This window comes from Salvelinus fontinalis, chromosome 28 (assembly GCF_029448725.1).
Source record: "Salvelinus fontinalis isolate EN_2023a chromosome 28, ASM2944872v1, whole genome shotgun sequence".
Classification (NCBI taxonomy): domain Eukaryota; kingdom Metazoa; phylum Chordata; class Actinopteri; order Salmoniformes; family Salmonidae; genus Salvelinus; species Salvelinus fontinalis.
In genome coordinates this window covers 40,159,721-40,176,125 of record NC_074692.1, presented here as the reverse complement: position 1 = coordinate 40,176,125, position 16,405 = coordinate 40,159,721, and the positions used below count along the sequence as shown (strand labels likewise).

At 41.7% G+C, this 16,405-nt stretch overlaps 2 protein-coding genes across 2 annotated transcripts; one reads left to right on the top strand and one right to left on the bottom strand.

Moving 5' to 3' along the window:
* The first annotated feature begins 590 nt into the window (after positions 1-590).
* Positions 591-7,231, top strand: LOC129826707 (zinc finger protein 367-like). The gene is made up of 5 exons (XM_055887718.1): positions 591-1,280; positions 2,132-2,294; positions 2,489-2,608; positions 2,854-2,992; positions 3,128-7,231. The coding sequence occupies exons 1-5, from the start codon at positions 996-998 to the stop codon at positions 3,378-3,380; spliced, it is 960 nt and encodes a 319-aa protein (XP_055743693.1). The 5' UTR covers positions 591-995; the 3' UTR covers positions 3,381-7,231.
* On the bottom strand, positions 7,232-15,141 carry LOC129826706 (UDP-N-acetylglucosamine/UDP-glucose/GDP-mannose transporter-like). The gene is made up of 12 exons (XM_055887716.1): positions 14,924-15,141; positions 12,022-12,055; positions 11,745-11,831; positions 11,507-11,574; positions 11,248-11,319; positions 11,067-11,135; positions 10,809-10,911; positions 10,159-10,251; positions 9,979-10,046; positions 9,552-9,630; positions 9,229-9,311; positions 7,232-9,117 (listed from the first exon to the last, which is right to left on the bottom strand). Exons 1-12 carry the CDS (start codon positions 15,079-15,081, stop codon positions 8,970-8,972), a joined length of 1,062 nt encoding a protein of 353 aa, XP_055743691.1. The 5' UTR covers positions 15,082-15,141; the 3' UTR covers positions 7,232-8,969.
* Positions 15,142-16,405: the final 1,264 nt, after the last annotated feature.

The following is a 16,405-nucleotide window of genomic DNA, read 5'->3' as shown; positions in this document are numbered from 1 at the left end:
GGGTAAAGGTATTCAGTGGTTTTCTTTATCTTTTTAAAATGTTACAATGCCACTCTTCTTACATAGGACAAACTGTATACTCCTCTGATAAACAAAATATTACTTTATTATATAGGCCCAGTGTAATAATATAGTAATAACAACTGTACTGTAGTGCTCATGTTAAATGACTGACTGCAACCTTTGTTTCAGTATCGTTTCTCTCTCTGGCGGTTTGATTACGTAACTTTGGCGCCATTGACTCACCCTTTCCCTTTAAATCGTCCCAAAAACGTAATATATTAACATAGGCTGCTGTATGCGCGGGAGAGGCTTTTGATCGACAGTGGTCCAATCCCAGTCTACTGTCAAATGAACCGCCTTTTGTACCATTGGTTGATTCGTCCAATAAACGTAGCGGATTCATTTGCGTTATTAACATTGGTTCAATCTGCTGTCAGTACGTAAAGGCGCGCTCAAGAACGTTCAAAACTCATTGGATAAAAAGTACAAACCAATCAGCGTACTTTGAATGTTCCGATGATGACCATTGGTTACTGTGTTGCGCTCTTTCGGGTTTACCTCATGCTTTGGCTCTTATAATAGGTTATTTCCCATACATGTGGTAAAAGGATTTATGAACCGCCCAGGCGCGATTTGCAACGCGGGAAATACTTGCAGAAATAGGAGCACACATTGTATCCACATTTACAGTGTGAACACATTTTTTGTAAATTTATGAATTTTTGTGCTATTTTTTTTATAAGGAATTGTGGCACGGTTTTCTACGTCTTTGGAAATGAATCCTATTTTCATTCCTGATTGAATAGCTGAATTTTGTGGGACACTTTCAGTCTTATAGCTAGCTGCCTAACCAAACTTTTTGCAAAAGTTAGGTTACTTGATAGCAAAGCTGGGTAAATAGCTTTTTTCTTTAGATGGCAAGTGATTCCTGAGCATTGTGATACAATTTGAGATTTGATAAGCTTTTGACACATTCGTCTTTCATCTCAACGATGGCCGAGAACAAGCATCCTCAAGTTATTTTTTGCAACGACTCTCCAAAGAGGGTCCTGGTGTCTGTGATCAAAACCACCCCGATGAAGCCCAGGAAGAACGAATCTCTGATACCGACCAGCCCTGGATTCAGCGAGTTCATGGTGTACCCGTGGAAGTGGGGGGAGAACGCCCATAATGTGAGCCTGAGCCTGAGCCCGGGCTCCGTAAACGGGGCTGCCTCCCCTACCGGGACCAACACCGCCAGCGAGGCGGACATGGGTGCCTCCCCTGACCAGATGAAGGTAGGATATGTTTGAGGTTGTTTTTCATGTTGTTTAACCTAATAGTATTGTTTTGTGTTGAAGTTGAATAATCCTATCCGGTAGGCTTCTTTAGATCTTGCATGAATTATGTGTCTGATATGACGCCGTAATAACTGAAACATTAGCATTTATTTGCATGTAACTTTCAATTATTTGTTGTGTTAAATATTCTTGCAATGAATAATGTGATTATCGGTTACATTGCTTCAACTTTAGAATCTTAGTGATCATGTTACATTCAGAGGATGGCTAGGTCACTGGCCAGCTAAAAGTTAACTTTACACTGCATCATTGAATGATGCAATCTATTCGCAATCTGAATAGCTGTCCAAGTTTTTTTTTAAGAGTCCGTATCTTTGAGTGCTTGTAACAAAAATAACGTATTTTGAGTGAAACGGAAACTCGGAAAAGTGTATTTAAAAAAACGCCCGCGCTCACGGTGTGACATGATGGATTTTAAACCCCAGGCAGCTGTCATACGTGACGTAGCGTCGCCCGCCAAAAATGTTTCCGGATGTGCTTGGAATAAATTAATACATGCACCTTGCGGCACCATTAATTGAACAAAATATAATGTAGCAATTATTTGAAATTGGACTGGACAAGAATTGAACAGTCACATATCACCATGCATTAGTAAGTTTTACTTAACCAATGACCACATTAACTTTAGTTTTGCATAATGATAGACCATACAATTTATTTAAAGATTGATATGGAATAATGCTGCATTCTAAGCAGTTGTAAGCCTACATGCACTATTCAGAAAGTAAATAAAGCTGCATTTATTAATATAACTGTAGGTCACTTTGTTTACACTTGGTTTTCAGGACAGTAAAGAGGACGCTATTCGGCGTGGCCGCCCGCGTGCTGACACTGTCCGTGAGTTGATTAACGAAGGGGAGAGTTCCTCCAGCCGCATCCGCTGTAACATCTGCAACCGTGTGTTTCCTAGAGAGAAATCCCTACAGGCCCACAAGAGAACACACACAGGTGAGAAAAGTCTCTACGGGCCCACAAGAGAACACACAGGTGAAAGCAGAGCACAGATGGCCCCTGACACACTGATACCCAAACTACCAGGACACTATGCAGTTCCCTGTGTTACAACACCAACACACTTTTATAGGCATCTGCTAGAAAAATAGAACAATTACAAACTAATAACTCTCTGTGTTCTTTCCCAGGGGAGAGGCCTTACCCGTGTGACTACCCTGACTGTCGCAAGGCTTTTGTCCAGAGTGGCCAGCTAAAGACCCACCAGCGCCTTCACACCGGAGAGAAGCCCTTTGTCTGCTCTGGGAAAGGTGAGCACACAACTAGACCTTCACTTTTGAGATTGTACTTTAAGGCCCTTTAGATATTTATTGAACCTTTATTTAACTAGACAAGTCAGTTAAGAACAAATTGTTATTTACAATAACGGCCTACTTTACAGTGATGGGCTACCAAATATAGGTGGTACCTTTAGACCTTTCTCATAGGAGGGGTGCAGAATCCACCATATAGAAAAGCATTGACACTAACTCTGATATCATTGTTATCTACCAAGCCTGCGGGAGTCGCTTTACCCATGCTAACCGGCACTGCCCAAAGCACCCATATGCCCGCTTGAAGAGAGAAGACCCCAAGGAGGGACCAGACAAGGCCCAGTCTGTGGACAACAAGGCTGTGGCAGAGTGGCTGGCAAAGTGAGTGGCTCTGGAGGGAGGTGGACAGGCAGATCAGATGGATAGTGAAACAACTGAAGCAATTGAGGGATCTCACCTTATTCTGCACACCCCAATTCTCACCATATCCCCCTTTGACTCTCTGTGTTGTGGCAGGTACTGGCAGACCCGTGAGCAGCGTGCCCCTGTGCCCACCAAGGGGAAACACCAGGGCAAGGGCGGGGTGGAGGACCAGGAGCAGCAGGACCCCCGGGAGTTTCTCCAATCAGATGAGGAGGAAGAGGAGGAGCCAATGGAGGAAGAGAAGTGCAACGGGGGTGGGGCTGCCAAACGGAGTCTCCAAGAGCAACGGGAGCGTCTCCATGGTGCCCTGGCGCTCATTGAGCTGGCTAATAACCTGTCTGCCTGAAACCCTACCCATATCCCAGTGTTGAAACCCTCCCCAGTCACTCCCCTTCTGCCTCCCTGCTCAATGTGTTCTGGGTAGAAGTTGTCTGTAGGGAAACATCTAGGATAAGCTTACCCTCCCCAAATACTTAACCATTAATGGGGGGAAATTCTAAGCGGAACTTAGATCAGTATCTGGGGTTCTTCTTCTCCATGTGCAGTGTGGGGCAGGCACAAGCTAAAAGCACCTTATCCAGCTTCCAATTGTATCCTTATTAGGCTGCTAAGATTGTAGATCACAGGTGACTGGTGGCACCTTAGTTGGGGAGGACGGGCTCATAATAATGGCTGGAATGCAATAAATGGAACATTCCATTCTCTACATTCCAGCCATTATTATGAGCCTCCCCTCACCAGCCTCCTGTGTTGTAGATGTCAATATATGAAGAACGTTTCACTTTCCTCTGCCTTCTAAAGACTGGAGGAGATTACCTTTTAATGTTTAGTTTGTTTTGTTTGCACTTTGGTGGTAACGAGTTATTTGTTATGTCTTTTACTTTTGACGATAAAGTATATTGTGTGAGTATGTTTATATAATGGAAGTCTATGTAGATTTAGCTCAGATGGATGGAGTGATACAGGGTGCGGTCAGTCATAGGACAGTTTAGGTGTATATAAATACTGGAAAGTGGATTCCTCTCCTGATTCTCTGATCTGGACTGTGACACGATAGGTGAAAAAGCAATGTGGTGGAAGCCTGTCAGGGGATTTCGCTTCCACCTGTCTAGTTCTTTCACATCAGTGCAGGTGAAGGAGAGTAGATGAGGGGAGGAAGTCACTGTAGAGACTATTGAGATGCAACCCATTGCAAGCCTAATCTACAGTAGTGGCTAGCCACAAGCTTTCACAAAAATTCAAGCTCCAACCCCTTCACCTATTAAACGTATCACACCCAGAACTGTAGCTATAACCCGGGAGGGACAACTCTGGTCCTGGAGAGCCGCAGAGTGAGCAGACGCAGCCCCATATCAGCTCTTAACAAACCTGATCTAGGTGATCATCTTATCATGTGGATTTAGACCACAGTTAGTTGAGTCAGGTGTGTTAGAGCTGGGCTGGAACAAAAGCCTGCCCATGCTATAGCTGTGCAGGCCTGGCGTTGGCCTTCTCCACTCTAACCAAATTACATGGCCAGACATACGGAAGAGGACTATGTAAAGTCATTAGTGTCGCCATCTTTTATATTAAAAGATGCTGGCTGATTGGAGATACGGACTTGTAGCCCCATTGTTGGTGTAGGGTACAAGTCTTCTCTATAATCAACATTTCATAGGTATTTATTTCATCATGTTTTTTCGTCCTTTTTGTTAATGATTTGCTATCACAAGCTGTCTCCAAGTACTGACATATAGTTCCATTGAAGAATATATTGATCATCGCCTCCCTAAAAGTATTTAGTATCTATCGACGTCAACTTATGGTCATTAGAATTGTACTCCCCTTTGCAGCAGCACGTATGTATCTCCAGTATCTGCTACTAAGTTGTGCATTTATGGATTAAGCTTGCAATGTAACATGTTTCCAACTATTAGACTAGTCTAGAGAAATGGGACATGTTTCTACATAAAAGAGGGTGTAATGAATGCTTGGCGTTGGCAATGTTTTATTATTTGTTAGCAACACTACATCTCTTAACATTGTGTAAATTGCCAATTGTTTTTAAATATATGTTTTTGTTGTTTTCATTAGGTTTTTGCTTCCCGCAACACCCAGATCCTTTGTTGGCCATATGTGATTAAGTGTTGTATCCCACTGGACACATACTGGTTGAATCAACGTTGTTTCCAAGGCATAAAAAAACTATGTTATGACGTTGAATCAACGTGCAAAACTGATTACATTTGGAAAAAGTCATTAATGTAAAGGACATTAGGGAATATTTGTCTTTTTCACCCAACTTTTAACCTAAACAACATGCTTCAAATGTTTGTTGATATTATGTTTGTTGACAACTCAATCAAATGTAAATCAAAACTAAACTCAGCAACAACAAAAAAATGTCCTCTCACTGTCAACTGTGTTTATTTTCAGCAAACTTAACATGTGTAAATATTTCTATGAACATAACAAGTTTCAACAACTGAGACATAAACTGAACAAGTTCAACAGACATGTGACTAACAGAAATGGAATAATGTGTCCCTGAACAAAGGGGGTCAAAATCAAAAGTAACAGTCAGTATCTGGTGTGGCCACCAGCTGCATTAAGTACTGCAGTGCATCTCCTCATGGACTGCACCAGATTTACCAGTTCTTGCTGTGAGATGTTACCCCACTCTTCCACCAAGGCACCTGCAAGTTCCCGGACATTTCTGGGGGGGAATGGCCCTAGCCCTCACCGTCTGATCCCAGACGTGCTCAATGGGATTGAGATCCGGGCTCTTCGCTGGCCATGGCAGAACACTGACATTCCCTTCTTGCAGGAAATCATGCACAGAACGAGCAGTATGGCTGGTGGCGTTGTCATGCTGGAGGGTCATGTCAGGATGAGCCTGCAGGAAGGGTACCACATGAGGGAGGAAGATGTCTTCCCTGTAACGCACAGCATTGAGATTGACTGCAATGACAACGAGCTCAGTCCGATGATGCTGTGACCCTCCACCTCCAAATCGATCCCGCTCCAGAGTACAGGCCTCGGTGTAACGCTCATTCCTTCGACAATAAACGCAAATCCGACCATCACCCCTGGTGAGACAAAACCGCGACTTGTCAGTGAAGAGCACTTTTTGACAGTCCTGTGTGGTCCAGCGACAATGGGTTTGTGCCCATGGGTGACGTTGTTGCCGGTGATGTCTGGTGAGGACCTACCTTACAACAGGCCTACAAGCCCTCAGTCCAGCCTCTCAGCCTATTGCGGACAGTCTGAGCACTGATGGAGGGATTGTGCATTCCTGGTGTAACTCGGGCAGTTGTTGTTGCCATCCTGTACCTGTCCCGCAGGTGTGATGTTCGGATGTACCGATCCTGTGCAGGTGTTGTTACACGTGGTCTGCCACTGTGAGGACGATCATCTGTCTGTCCTGTCTCCCTGTAGCGCTGTCTTAGGCGTCTCACAGTACAGACATTGAAATGTATTGTCCTGGCCACATCAGTAGTCCTCATGCCTCCTTGCAGCATGCCTAAGGCACGTTCACGCAGATGAGCAGGGACCCTGGGCATCTTTCTTTTGGTGTTTTTCAGAGTCAGTAGAGGGGCCTCTTTAGTGTCCTAATTTTTCATAACTGTGACCTTAATTGCCTACTGTCTGTAAGCTGTTAGTGTCTTAACGACCGTTCCACAGGTGCATATTCATTAATTGTTTATGGTTTATTGAACAAGCATGGGAAACAGTGTTTAAACCCTTTACAATGAAGATCTGTGACGCTATTTCAGTTTAGATGTTGAATTGACGTCTGTGTCCAGTGGGAATACATGTCCAATACATTGTTTTGATAGAGCACAGGTTCAACTGGAATTTAGTTAATCAAAACAACCCAAGTGTAGTGTATATATCTTGAACACTTTGTTGATTATTTGGTTAAAACGTTAAGTTTTGGCAGTTAATATATTCCATAACTTGTTTGTTTGAAAAAGAGAAAACAAATCTCCTGCACACAATCTACAGTACAAGAGTTGATGTTTAAATGATTATGAAATTCACTCTCCCTCCCACCATGTTAACAGACCATAGCATTGTGTGTTTTAGGCCTTGATATGAAATGTTCTGACTTGCTTTGTAGAGACAACATTGTTGTTGAGAAACAGTTTCTCTTTATAGGCAGTCCACACTGTTGGTACTTGTTGGTCCTAAATAAACACCATCAATGATCCTGGAGACAGTTTCATTCCTTCTACTTTATTGCTATGTTAATGGTTGGTAAGAGCTTCATCATCACTACACTGCAGTTCAGTTGTCCTTGAACATACAGCATGTCTCTGTACACACATTGGTTTCAAGAGTTGCTTAGTAACCACTAGTGGCCATTGCTATTTACACATGTACTAGTATGTATGTACAGTGGGGCAAAAAAGTATTTAGTCAGCCACCAATTGTGCAAGTTCTCCCACTTAAAAAGATGAGAGGCCTGTAATTTTCATCATAGGTACACTTCAACTATGACAGACAAAATTAGGGAAAAAATCCAGAAAATCACATTGTATGATTTTTATGAATTTATTTGCAAATTATGGTGGAAAATAAGTATTTGGTCACCTACAAACAAGCAAGATTTCTGGCTCTCACAGACCTGTAACTTCTTTAAGAGGCTCCTCTGTCCTCCACTCGTTACCTGTATTAATGGCAACTGTTTGAACTTGTTATCAGTATAAAAGACACCTGTCCACAACCTCAAACAGTCACACTCCAAACTCCACTATGGCCAAGACCAAAGAGCTGTCAAAGGACACCAGAAACAAAATTGTAGACCTGCACCAGGCTGGGAAGACTGCATCTGCAATAGGTAAGCAGTTTGGTTTGAAGAAATCAACTGTGGGAGCAATTATTAGGAAATGGAAGACATACAAGACCACTGATAATCTCCCTCGATCTGGGGCTCCACGCAAGCTCTCACCCCGTGGGTCAAAATGATCACAAGAACGGTGAGCAAAAATCCCAGAACCACACGGGGGGACCTAGTGAATGACCTGCAGAGAGCTGGGACCAAAGTAACAAAGCCTACCATCAGCAAGGGCATTGAAGATGAAACGTGGCTGGGTCTTTCAGCATGACAATGATCCCAAACACACCGCCCGGGCAATGAAGGAGTGGCTTCGTAAGAAGCATTTCAAGGTCCTGGAGTGGCCTAGCCAGTCTCCAGATCTCAACCCCATAGAAAATCTTTGGAGGGAGTTGAAAGTCCGTGTTGCCCAACAACAGCCCCAAAACATCACTGCTCTAGAGGAGATCTGCATGGAGGAATGGGCCAAAATACCAGCAACAGTGTGTGAAAACCTTGTGAAGACTTACAGAAAACGTTTGACCTCTGTCATGGGCCAACAAAGGGTATATAACAAAGTATTGAGATAAACTTTTGTTATTGACCAAATACTTATTTTCCACCATAATTTGCAAATAAATTCATTAAAAATCCTACAATGTGATTTTCTGGATTTCTTTCTCATTTTGTCTATCATAGTTGAAGTGTACCTATGATGAAAATTACAGGTCTCTCATCTTTAAGTGGGAGAACTTGCACAATTGGTGGAAGACTAAATACTTTTTTGCCCCACTGTATATATATATATATATATATATAGTATAACAACACTTGTCTTGACAACACAATTAAAATTACAGATTTGAACTTGCAACAAATAATAAACATTGTCAAAAGTATGCTCATCATTTTTCATAAAGATACATTAAAACATACAAAATGTAAGAACGTCTGCTCCAATATGGATCAGTTACAAAGGGTAGTGCTGACAGTACAGAAAAATAAACTATGGCATCATGACCAGTTGTATCGCAGGCGTATTCACTTAGAAATTGTGTTCACACAGAGCTCCCTTGAAAAAGAGGCCTTGGTCCTAATGGGACACCCTGATAAAATAAAAGGTTAAATAAAGATAACTTATTTTACAAGGAGTCGGTCTGTGGAATCTTCCATAATGGGAATCTTCAGCTGATCCTGGTTTTTCTGGATTCTGCTTCCATTGCATTGGGATGGTTTGCTGCTGCTGTGGAACGTCAGGTAGGAATACACAAGTCCCCCTGATATACTGACGAGAAGAGACAACTATAGAGTTAGATATTGGCAAAACCTAAAACAGAATGGCATAGCAACAGGTTTCTTGTGCTAATGTGTAAATAATACATTCATCCATTCTTACCAAATATTCAAGCCCAGGAAGTTTGTCCATGAAAACAGGTAATCTCCACCTAAAAACATACCGATGTAGGCAACCGCAACATTCTGAGGAAAACAATTGATACACTATATAGTTGACTAACATGATATTCATGGGTATGTGGACTCATGAGAAGGAAATGATCAGAATACGATTCCCCACAGGCATTCGCATCAGGGTTGCATTTGAAAACACGTTTTTCCTCTTTTGTGCTTACTGACCCGAACCAGCTGTGTCAATATAACCCCAAATGTTTGGAACAAACATATTGACCCACATGTTACTGGTCCAGTTGTTCTTCTTACCTTAATTGCTCCCACCACTGTGGTGGTGAGTGCTGAGTTGTAGTGGCTACACAGCACTATTGAATACATCAGCACAAACCTGAAACAGAGAGAAGCACAAGATCTTCTTATTAATAAGGCCATCACCACCCTCTACTGGGGGTCTATTTCATGTTTTGATATGTCCTGAGAATTGTTAGAGGAAGTTGTGTCGGCAACAATGGAGCCCAATGGAACCACGTCAAGGTTAAGGTGGGGCGTGTCTCAGTGTTCTGCTCTGCCTCCGGTTGGTAAGGAAGTATATCCTCATTCAGTCTACACTTCATTGCTCTTACAATGTTGAACATCAACATACTAAACTGCCTAGTTTAGGTGGAACAATGCCCCTTAACAGCCATAGAGAAAGGGATATGGTGCCAGTTTCTCTTCCAGTAATGTGTACACTCACCCCATGATGCAAGACATAAGGAAGCAAGAAACAAAGGGGGTGTTCAACCAGTGTTCATATGTAATGGCCTGTCAACACAAAACCACACACACAGGCAAGGTCAGACAGACAGGGATTAGCTGATCATAGATCTGTGCCTAAAATTAATGTATATCCTGAGAAAAAGGGAAATGCGTTTACCTTGTGTAAATCCCCAGTGAATGCACTCGCCAAAAGAGTTGGAAGGAAAATTATGAATGCATTGTAAAATAAGATCCCATATTTTCCAAGACCCTTTAAAAAAAATTTGAAAATGAAATTGTACGTGAGTCAGTATTACACAAAACAGTTAGCTATTCAACTTGTCAACTATAAGAGGAGAGTGTTGCTGGAGCTTAAAGGTAAAATGATCCACCATGTTAGGCATACTGCACTGTTTACTTTACCGGTGTGCGTACTAACAAATGAATCAACGTCACTTAACCTGGCCATAATTAGGTCATTATCATGCAAATTCAGACCCTACACAAACACAATGCAACCAATAGAGCTCAGGTCAGCAATACCTCACCTTTCCTCACATGGCTGGAATGTAAACATACATGATGCCTGGATTCATCCAACCTGCCTTAGAAATATGTATGCAGTCTCCTGTGTCTGTTTAAGAATATCTTAATCTGAAAACTGGAAGTATCTACCTGTAAAGAGAATCTAGTATCAGGTGCTTGGTATTTTAAAAGTATCCAGGACCATTCTGGGATTTTATTAGAAAAAATAAAATAAAACAAGTTTACGTGCTCAAATCAATGTGTTATCTCTTATTATTACAGTGTGGCAAGAATGTGTCCTACCTCAGTTCCCAGTTTCTTCTTGGTGTACACACCACTGGCAGCAGTGAAGACATCATTAAGCAGAATGAATGTGTAGCCCTCGGCATCAAAGGCCAAGTCAGAGCTATGGGAGAAAATAAAGGGAACATTTTATTCATAATGGTAATGAAGACTTCCTTCAAAGTACCATTGATGTTTTCAGAAGTAATATCAAGTAGAGAAGAGTAGCTCATTCAATAGGAATTTGTTAACAGTGTTAAAATTTGAGTTGCAACTTACCTTGCAGCCACCAATGCTCCAAAAACGATGACCAAAACACTGTAGATCAGACGATTAGGTGTTTTTTTTCTGGAGAGGATATTGAAATTCACATGTTAATACTATAAAGCTGAACTGTAAAAAAGAAATGAGCAGTTATGATGACAATAAAATATACAGATGTGAAAAAATGGCCACAAACTTCAATATCCTTTCTTCCATGATCATTGTCATCAATATGGTGAACTTCCTTAAGACTGTGAACATGGGTAAACTGTAAAGGATTAAATTGATCAATCACATTTGTCTGCTTTTTATAAATGCATTTGTCAGAGTGCTTGACAACACTGGTCTAAGTCCCTATGAGTAGAGGTTGGTGTTTAAGTTGTACATACTGTAATAGAGATGATATCTGAAACTAATGCATTAAGTTTCACTCATGAATTTAGACTACATTGTACCTTAACTTCTTTGTACCCGCCAGTCCTGTTATGTGGTTTCCAACATACAGCAGAGGTAGAGGGAAGATCTGTATTGCAATAATTCATTTAATTAATGAATTCAAGATGTTATATTGATGGCAAACTGCAAAAATACATCTTGGAACATCTTACCTTTTGAGGTATGCATCTGTGACGGACAAGCATAGGATTGAAACAAGAATATAACAAACTTACTTCACTTAATAAAAACACTTACTTTGATGAAAATGCTTCTGTCAAAGTCTTGAAAGTGAACTGTTTGGTTAATTTTAGCAGCATAGAGAATGATGATTGTAGTGGCCATCTGGAAAAAGGGGGAAATCAAGAGAGGGTTCGATATTTATGAGAAGATGGCAATTTTGCGTTACTGACATTGAATCAGATATTTTTTCCATCAACAATTTGGTTTGTTGGTTATGATGATATGAAGGTAATCTGAGGGTATATCTGTTGTGCAACTTCTACCTCAAGATTCCTGAATTGAGGAATATTACCTGTCCAATTCCTAGAAACATGTACGAGGGAAATCTAAGAGGGAGAAAAGAGATGTTATTGGTCAATCAAGAAGACGTTTTAATAAACTGTAACAACCCCATAACAACTGGCTGCCTGTTGGAGCTTCAAGTTCAGTGTTGCCTGGGGAAGTAGGTATACTCTAATTTTGCTAAAATATCCCAAATGACCGAAGGAACGGCACCCTATGTGAAAAAAATGATATGACAAATTGTGACATACATTCTTAATAACCTAAAAAGATCAGATATCTTTGCTTCCATATTGGTCTTGGTAGGCTAAATGTAGGCATATTATTGAAACAGATCAATGGACACTCAACTGAGACAGAAATTCACAGGTTTCAGATTTCCCCCATTCTTTTAAGGTTATTTTCAATCTGTCACACTTTTTTAATAAAAAAACAACAAAATTGGATGTTCTGAGTCCACAACAATGCTTAGATCACATCAGCAGACCACTTTTGAGGTCAAGGAAAAATCTAAGAAATGTAGATTTGAGTGTAGTTACCCTTTAATTCTAGCACTGCTCGTTTGGTTAGTGGTGTTTCTGTAGCGCACATGAGATGGAGTTTGCTAAACAAATGGCCACTGGATTGGTGCAAATAATCATATCATTCTGCCAGGTAGGCATAGGCTACTTTGTAGCTATACTGAACAAAAATAGAAAACGCAACATGTAAAGTGTTGGTCTCATGTTTCATGGGGTGGGTATAATTTGTGTAACCCTCCAACAGAAATCTGTTGCAAAAATGTTGTAAAATAACAAGGTTGTTACAAAGATAATCCATCCACCTGACAGTTGTGGCATAACAAGAAGCTGATTAAACAGCATGATCATCACACAAGTGCACCTTGTTCTGGGAACAATAAAAGGACACTAAAATGGGACAATGCCACAGATGTCTCAAATTTTGAGGGAGTGTGTAATTGGCATGCTGACTGCAGGAATGTCCACCAGAGCTGTTGCCAGAGACTTGAATGTTCTACAACAGCCTCCAATGCCGTTTTAGAGAACTTGGCAGTACGTCCAGCCGGCCTCCAACCGCAGACCACGTGTAACCACACCAGCCCAGGACCTGCATATCCTGCTGGAGACTGAGACCAGCCACCCAGACAGCTGATGAAACAGAGTTTGCACAACCAAAGAATTTCTGCACAAACTATCAAAAACCGTCTCAGGGAAGCTGTATGCTCGTTGTTCTCACCAGGGTATTGCATTGACTGCAGTTCGGCGTCGTAACCAACTTCAGTGGATAAATGCTCACCTTCGATGGCCACTGGCACGCTGGAGAAGTGTGCTGTTCACGGATGAATCCTGGTTTCAACTGTACCAGACAGATGGTAAACGTAGTGTGGGTGAGCGGTTTGCTGATGTCAACGTTGTGAATACAGTGCTCGATGGTGGCGATAGGGTTATGGTATGGGCAGGCATAAGCTACAGAGAACGGACACAATTACATTTTATAGATGGCAATTTGAATACACAGAGATACTGTGATGAGATCCTGAGGCCCATTGTTATGCCATTCATCCGCTGCCATCACCTCATGTTTCAGCATGATAATGCACTGCCTCATGTCGCAAGGATCTGTACACAATTCCTGGAAGCTGAAAATGTCCCAGTTCTCGCATGGCCTGCATACTCACCAGAGAGGTCGCCCATTGAGAACTTTTGGGATGCTCTGGAGCGACGTGTACGACAGTGTGTTCCAGTTCCCGCCAATATCTAGCAACTTCGCACAGCTATTAAATAGGAGTGGGACAACATTCCACAGGCTACATTCAACAGCCTGATCAACTCTATGTGAGGGAGATGTGCAATCAACAGCCAGATCAACTCTATGTGAAGGAGATGTGCAATCAACAGCCTGATCAACTCTATGTGAAGGAGATGTGCAATCAACAGCCTGGTCAATGTCTCGCTGCATGAGGCTAATGGTCAAACCAGAAACGTTCTATTTTTCTGGTCCACTACACTACCCTTTTTAAAGGTATCTGTGACCAACAGATGCATATCTGTATTCACAGTCATGTCTTACCTTGCTTCAAAGTAGCCTATAGCCAAAAATCCTACAATAGAAACGTGGAGGCAATTATTTTATAGACTTCCTCATGTGCTCTACTGTTTTATTAGCTTTCTAATTTCTTTCATTGTCTAGCAGGCAAAGGAATTATCTTAGTGATATTACCAACCCATGATAGCTGTTGTTTCTTTAGATCACCCCTCTTTCTAAATTTCTAATGGATATTTCCAACTCTGTCCACGAAAGCCTGGTTTGTGCGGTACGCTTTTAGAACTGTGTTTTCCAGCCAATTGCATTTTGGAACATTTGCACGAAGGCCTACCTCTGTGTGCACATTGGAACACTTAAAATGTTAAGGAATAATAGTTTATCAACAATTTAAGCTAAACATTCTGATCTGTTCCTTCAGCCTTATTAATTGATACGGTGTATACCTCCACTATACTACTTTGATACGCATGGTGAGGATTAAGACGTGGAATATAGGCAATGGCCACAAAAAAAAGTGGTTATACTGCGTATACCCAAACACTGCTCCAGTTGTTATGCTCATGCCGCGTTAAAAACCCATGGGAACTCGGGAATATCCGAGTTACCACTACATGCGTTCAAGACCACTGGGGACCAGGGGGGAAAAAGGTCTGAATAACAAAAAAAAGATTTGAACGGTCATCCAACTCGGAATTCCAAGTCGGGAACTCGGGCCTCTTTCTAGAGTTCCGACCTAAAGATCACTTACGTCATGATTTACCCTCGATTGTTTTCGAGTTCCCAGTTGTCGTGAAAGCACCACTTGCAAAGGATTTCTAGCTAGTAACCTCTGCACAGTAAGTACTGCAGTGACGAAACGATCTTACCTGTAGTTTGTGAGAATCGTTTTGTTAACAACAATGATCAAGAATGAACTGACGGCGTAAAACACAGCTGAGAGAAACTTCAACAGTCCGGAATGTTCGGCTTCTGGCAAGTTAGCTGAGGTCGACATTACTTCAAGAATAGTTGTAATCGTCAACATGTGAAATGATCTCTGCTTCTTTCACTTTGGCTTTGTCACGAGCATGTGGAGGAAGTGTTATTAGACTGGGCGGGGATTGTTCAAACAGGCAGCGATTATTTATTTGATTTGTTTTAGTTTTATTGTCACATACATCGGATAGTTGCAGTGAAAAAGTGTTATGAAGGAAATGTGTACAATTACATAATTCTGGAAGATTATAAGCAATAGGCCTATCTTCACTTTTACTTTTTGCATAGAAGGGAGGAGAAATACATCTAGTACCAAATAGACGTAATGTCATTTTGCTGAATCATATGGGCTGCTGCATGATCGTTCACAATTATTTTCCAGTTATGGTTAACTTCTAGGCTATAATATAGACCTAATCTTTTGTTTGTAGAATGACATGGCATTTGAATTGCTCCTGTAAATCGCTCTGCTAAATTACCAAAATGTAAATCCATTAGAGGACGCCATTGTGGAATTTGTTTGAAAAAAAATGTAGCCAGTGCAAACTTGCACCTTTCTTTTTGATCAAACTTGATCTGGTCCCAGGCTAGATCAACCTGTCTATTTAGCTGCATATCTGTGTATATGTTTGTTTGTCTGTCTTGAGTCCACACAGGTCTTGGAGCCAAATGGAAACTTAGTGAATGTAACTGGATAATACAATTAGAACAGTTCCTCATATGTGTACTTGGCTGCTTTTATGACAAAATCTAGAAACGTTTCACTGAGTCCATTTTATTCTACACAGGTTTGTAGGCAGGCGATAAGAGAGCTGAGCCGAAGCTCAGTTTTACTCTGCTCAGTGGCTCTTCTCTCCCTCTGTTTCCTCTCTCACCACTTAATCCTTCTCAGCATCTTTCTCTGTCTCCGCTTCTTCTTTCTCCGCTTCTTTCTCTTTCTTCGCTTCTTCTTTCTCCGCTTCTTTCTCTTTCTTCGCTTCCTACCTCTCTGCTTTTTTCTCTGTCTCCGCTTCCTCCCTCTCCGCTTCTTTCTCTGTCTCCGCTTCCTTTGTCTCCGCTTCTTCTTTCTCCGCTTCCTCTTTATTCGCTTCCTCCCTCTCCGCTTCTTTCTCTGTCTCCGCTTCTTCTTTCTCCGCCTCCGCTTCTTCTTTCTCCGCTTCCTCTTTCTCCGCTTCCTCCCTCTCTGCTTCTTTCTCTTTCTTCGCTTCCTCCTTCTCCGCTTCCTCCTTCTCCAGCCTCACAGACTTCAGCACATCTCTCTCCTTGGAAGACAGGATGTAATACCAAGTAGGCATCACACCGTCTATATAGTGGCTTCCTCTCCTATCCTTCTAGACTGGTGTGAAACATGTACATTTTAGTCAGTAAGCAAA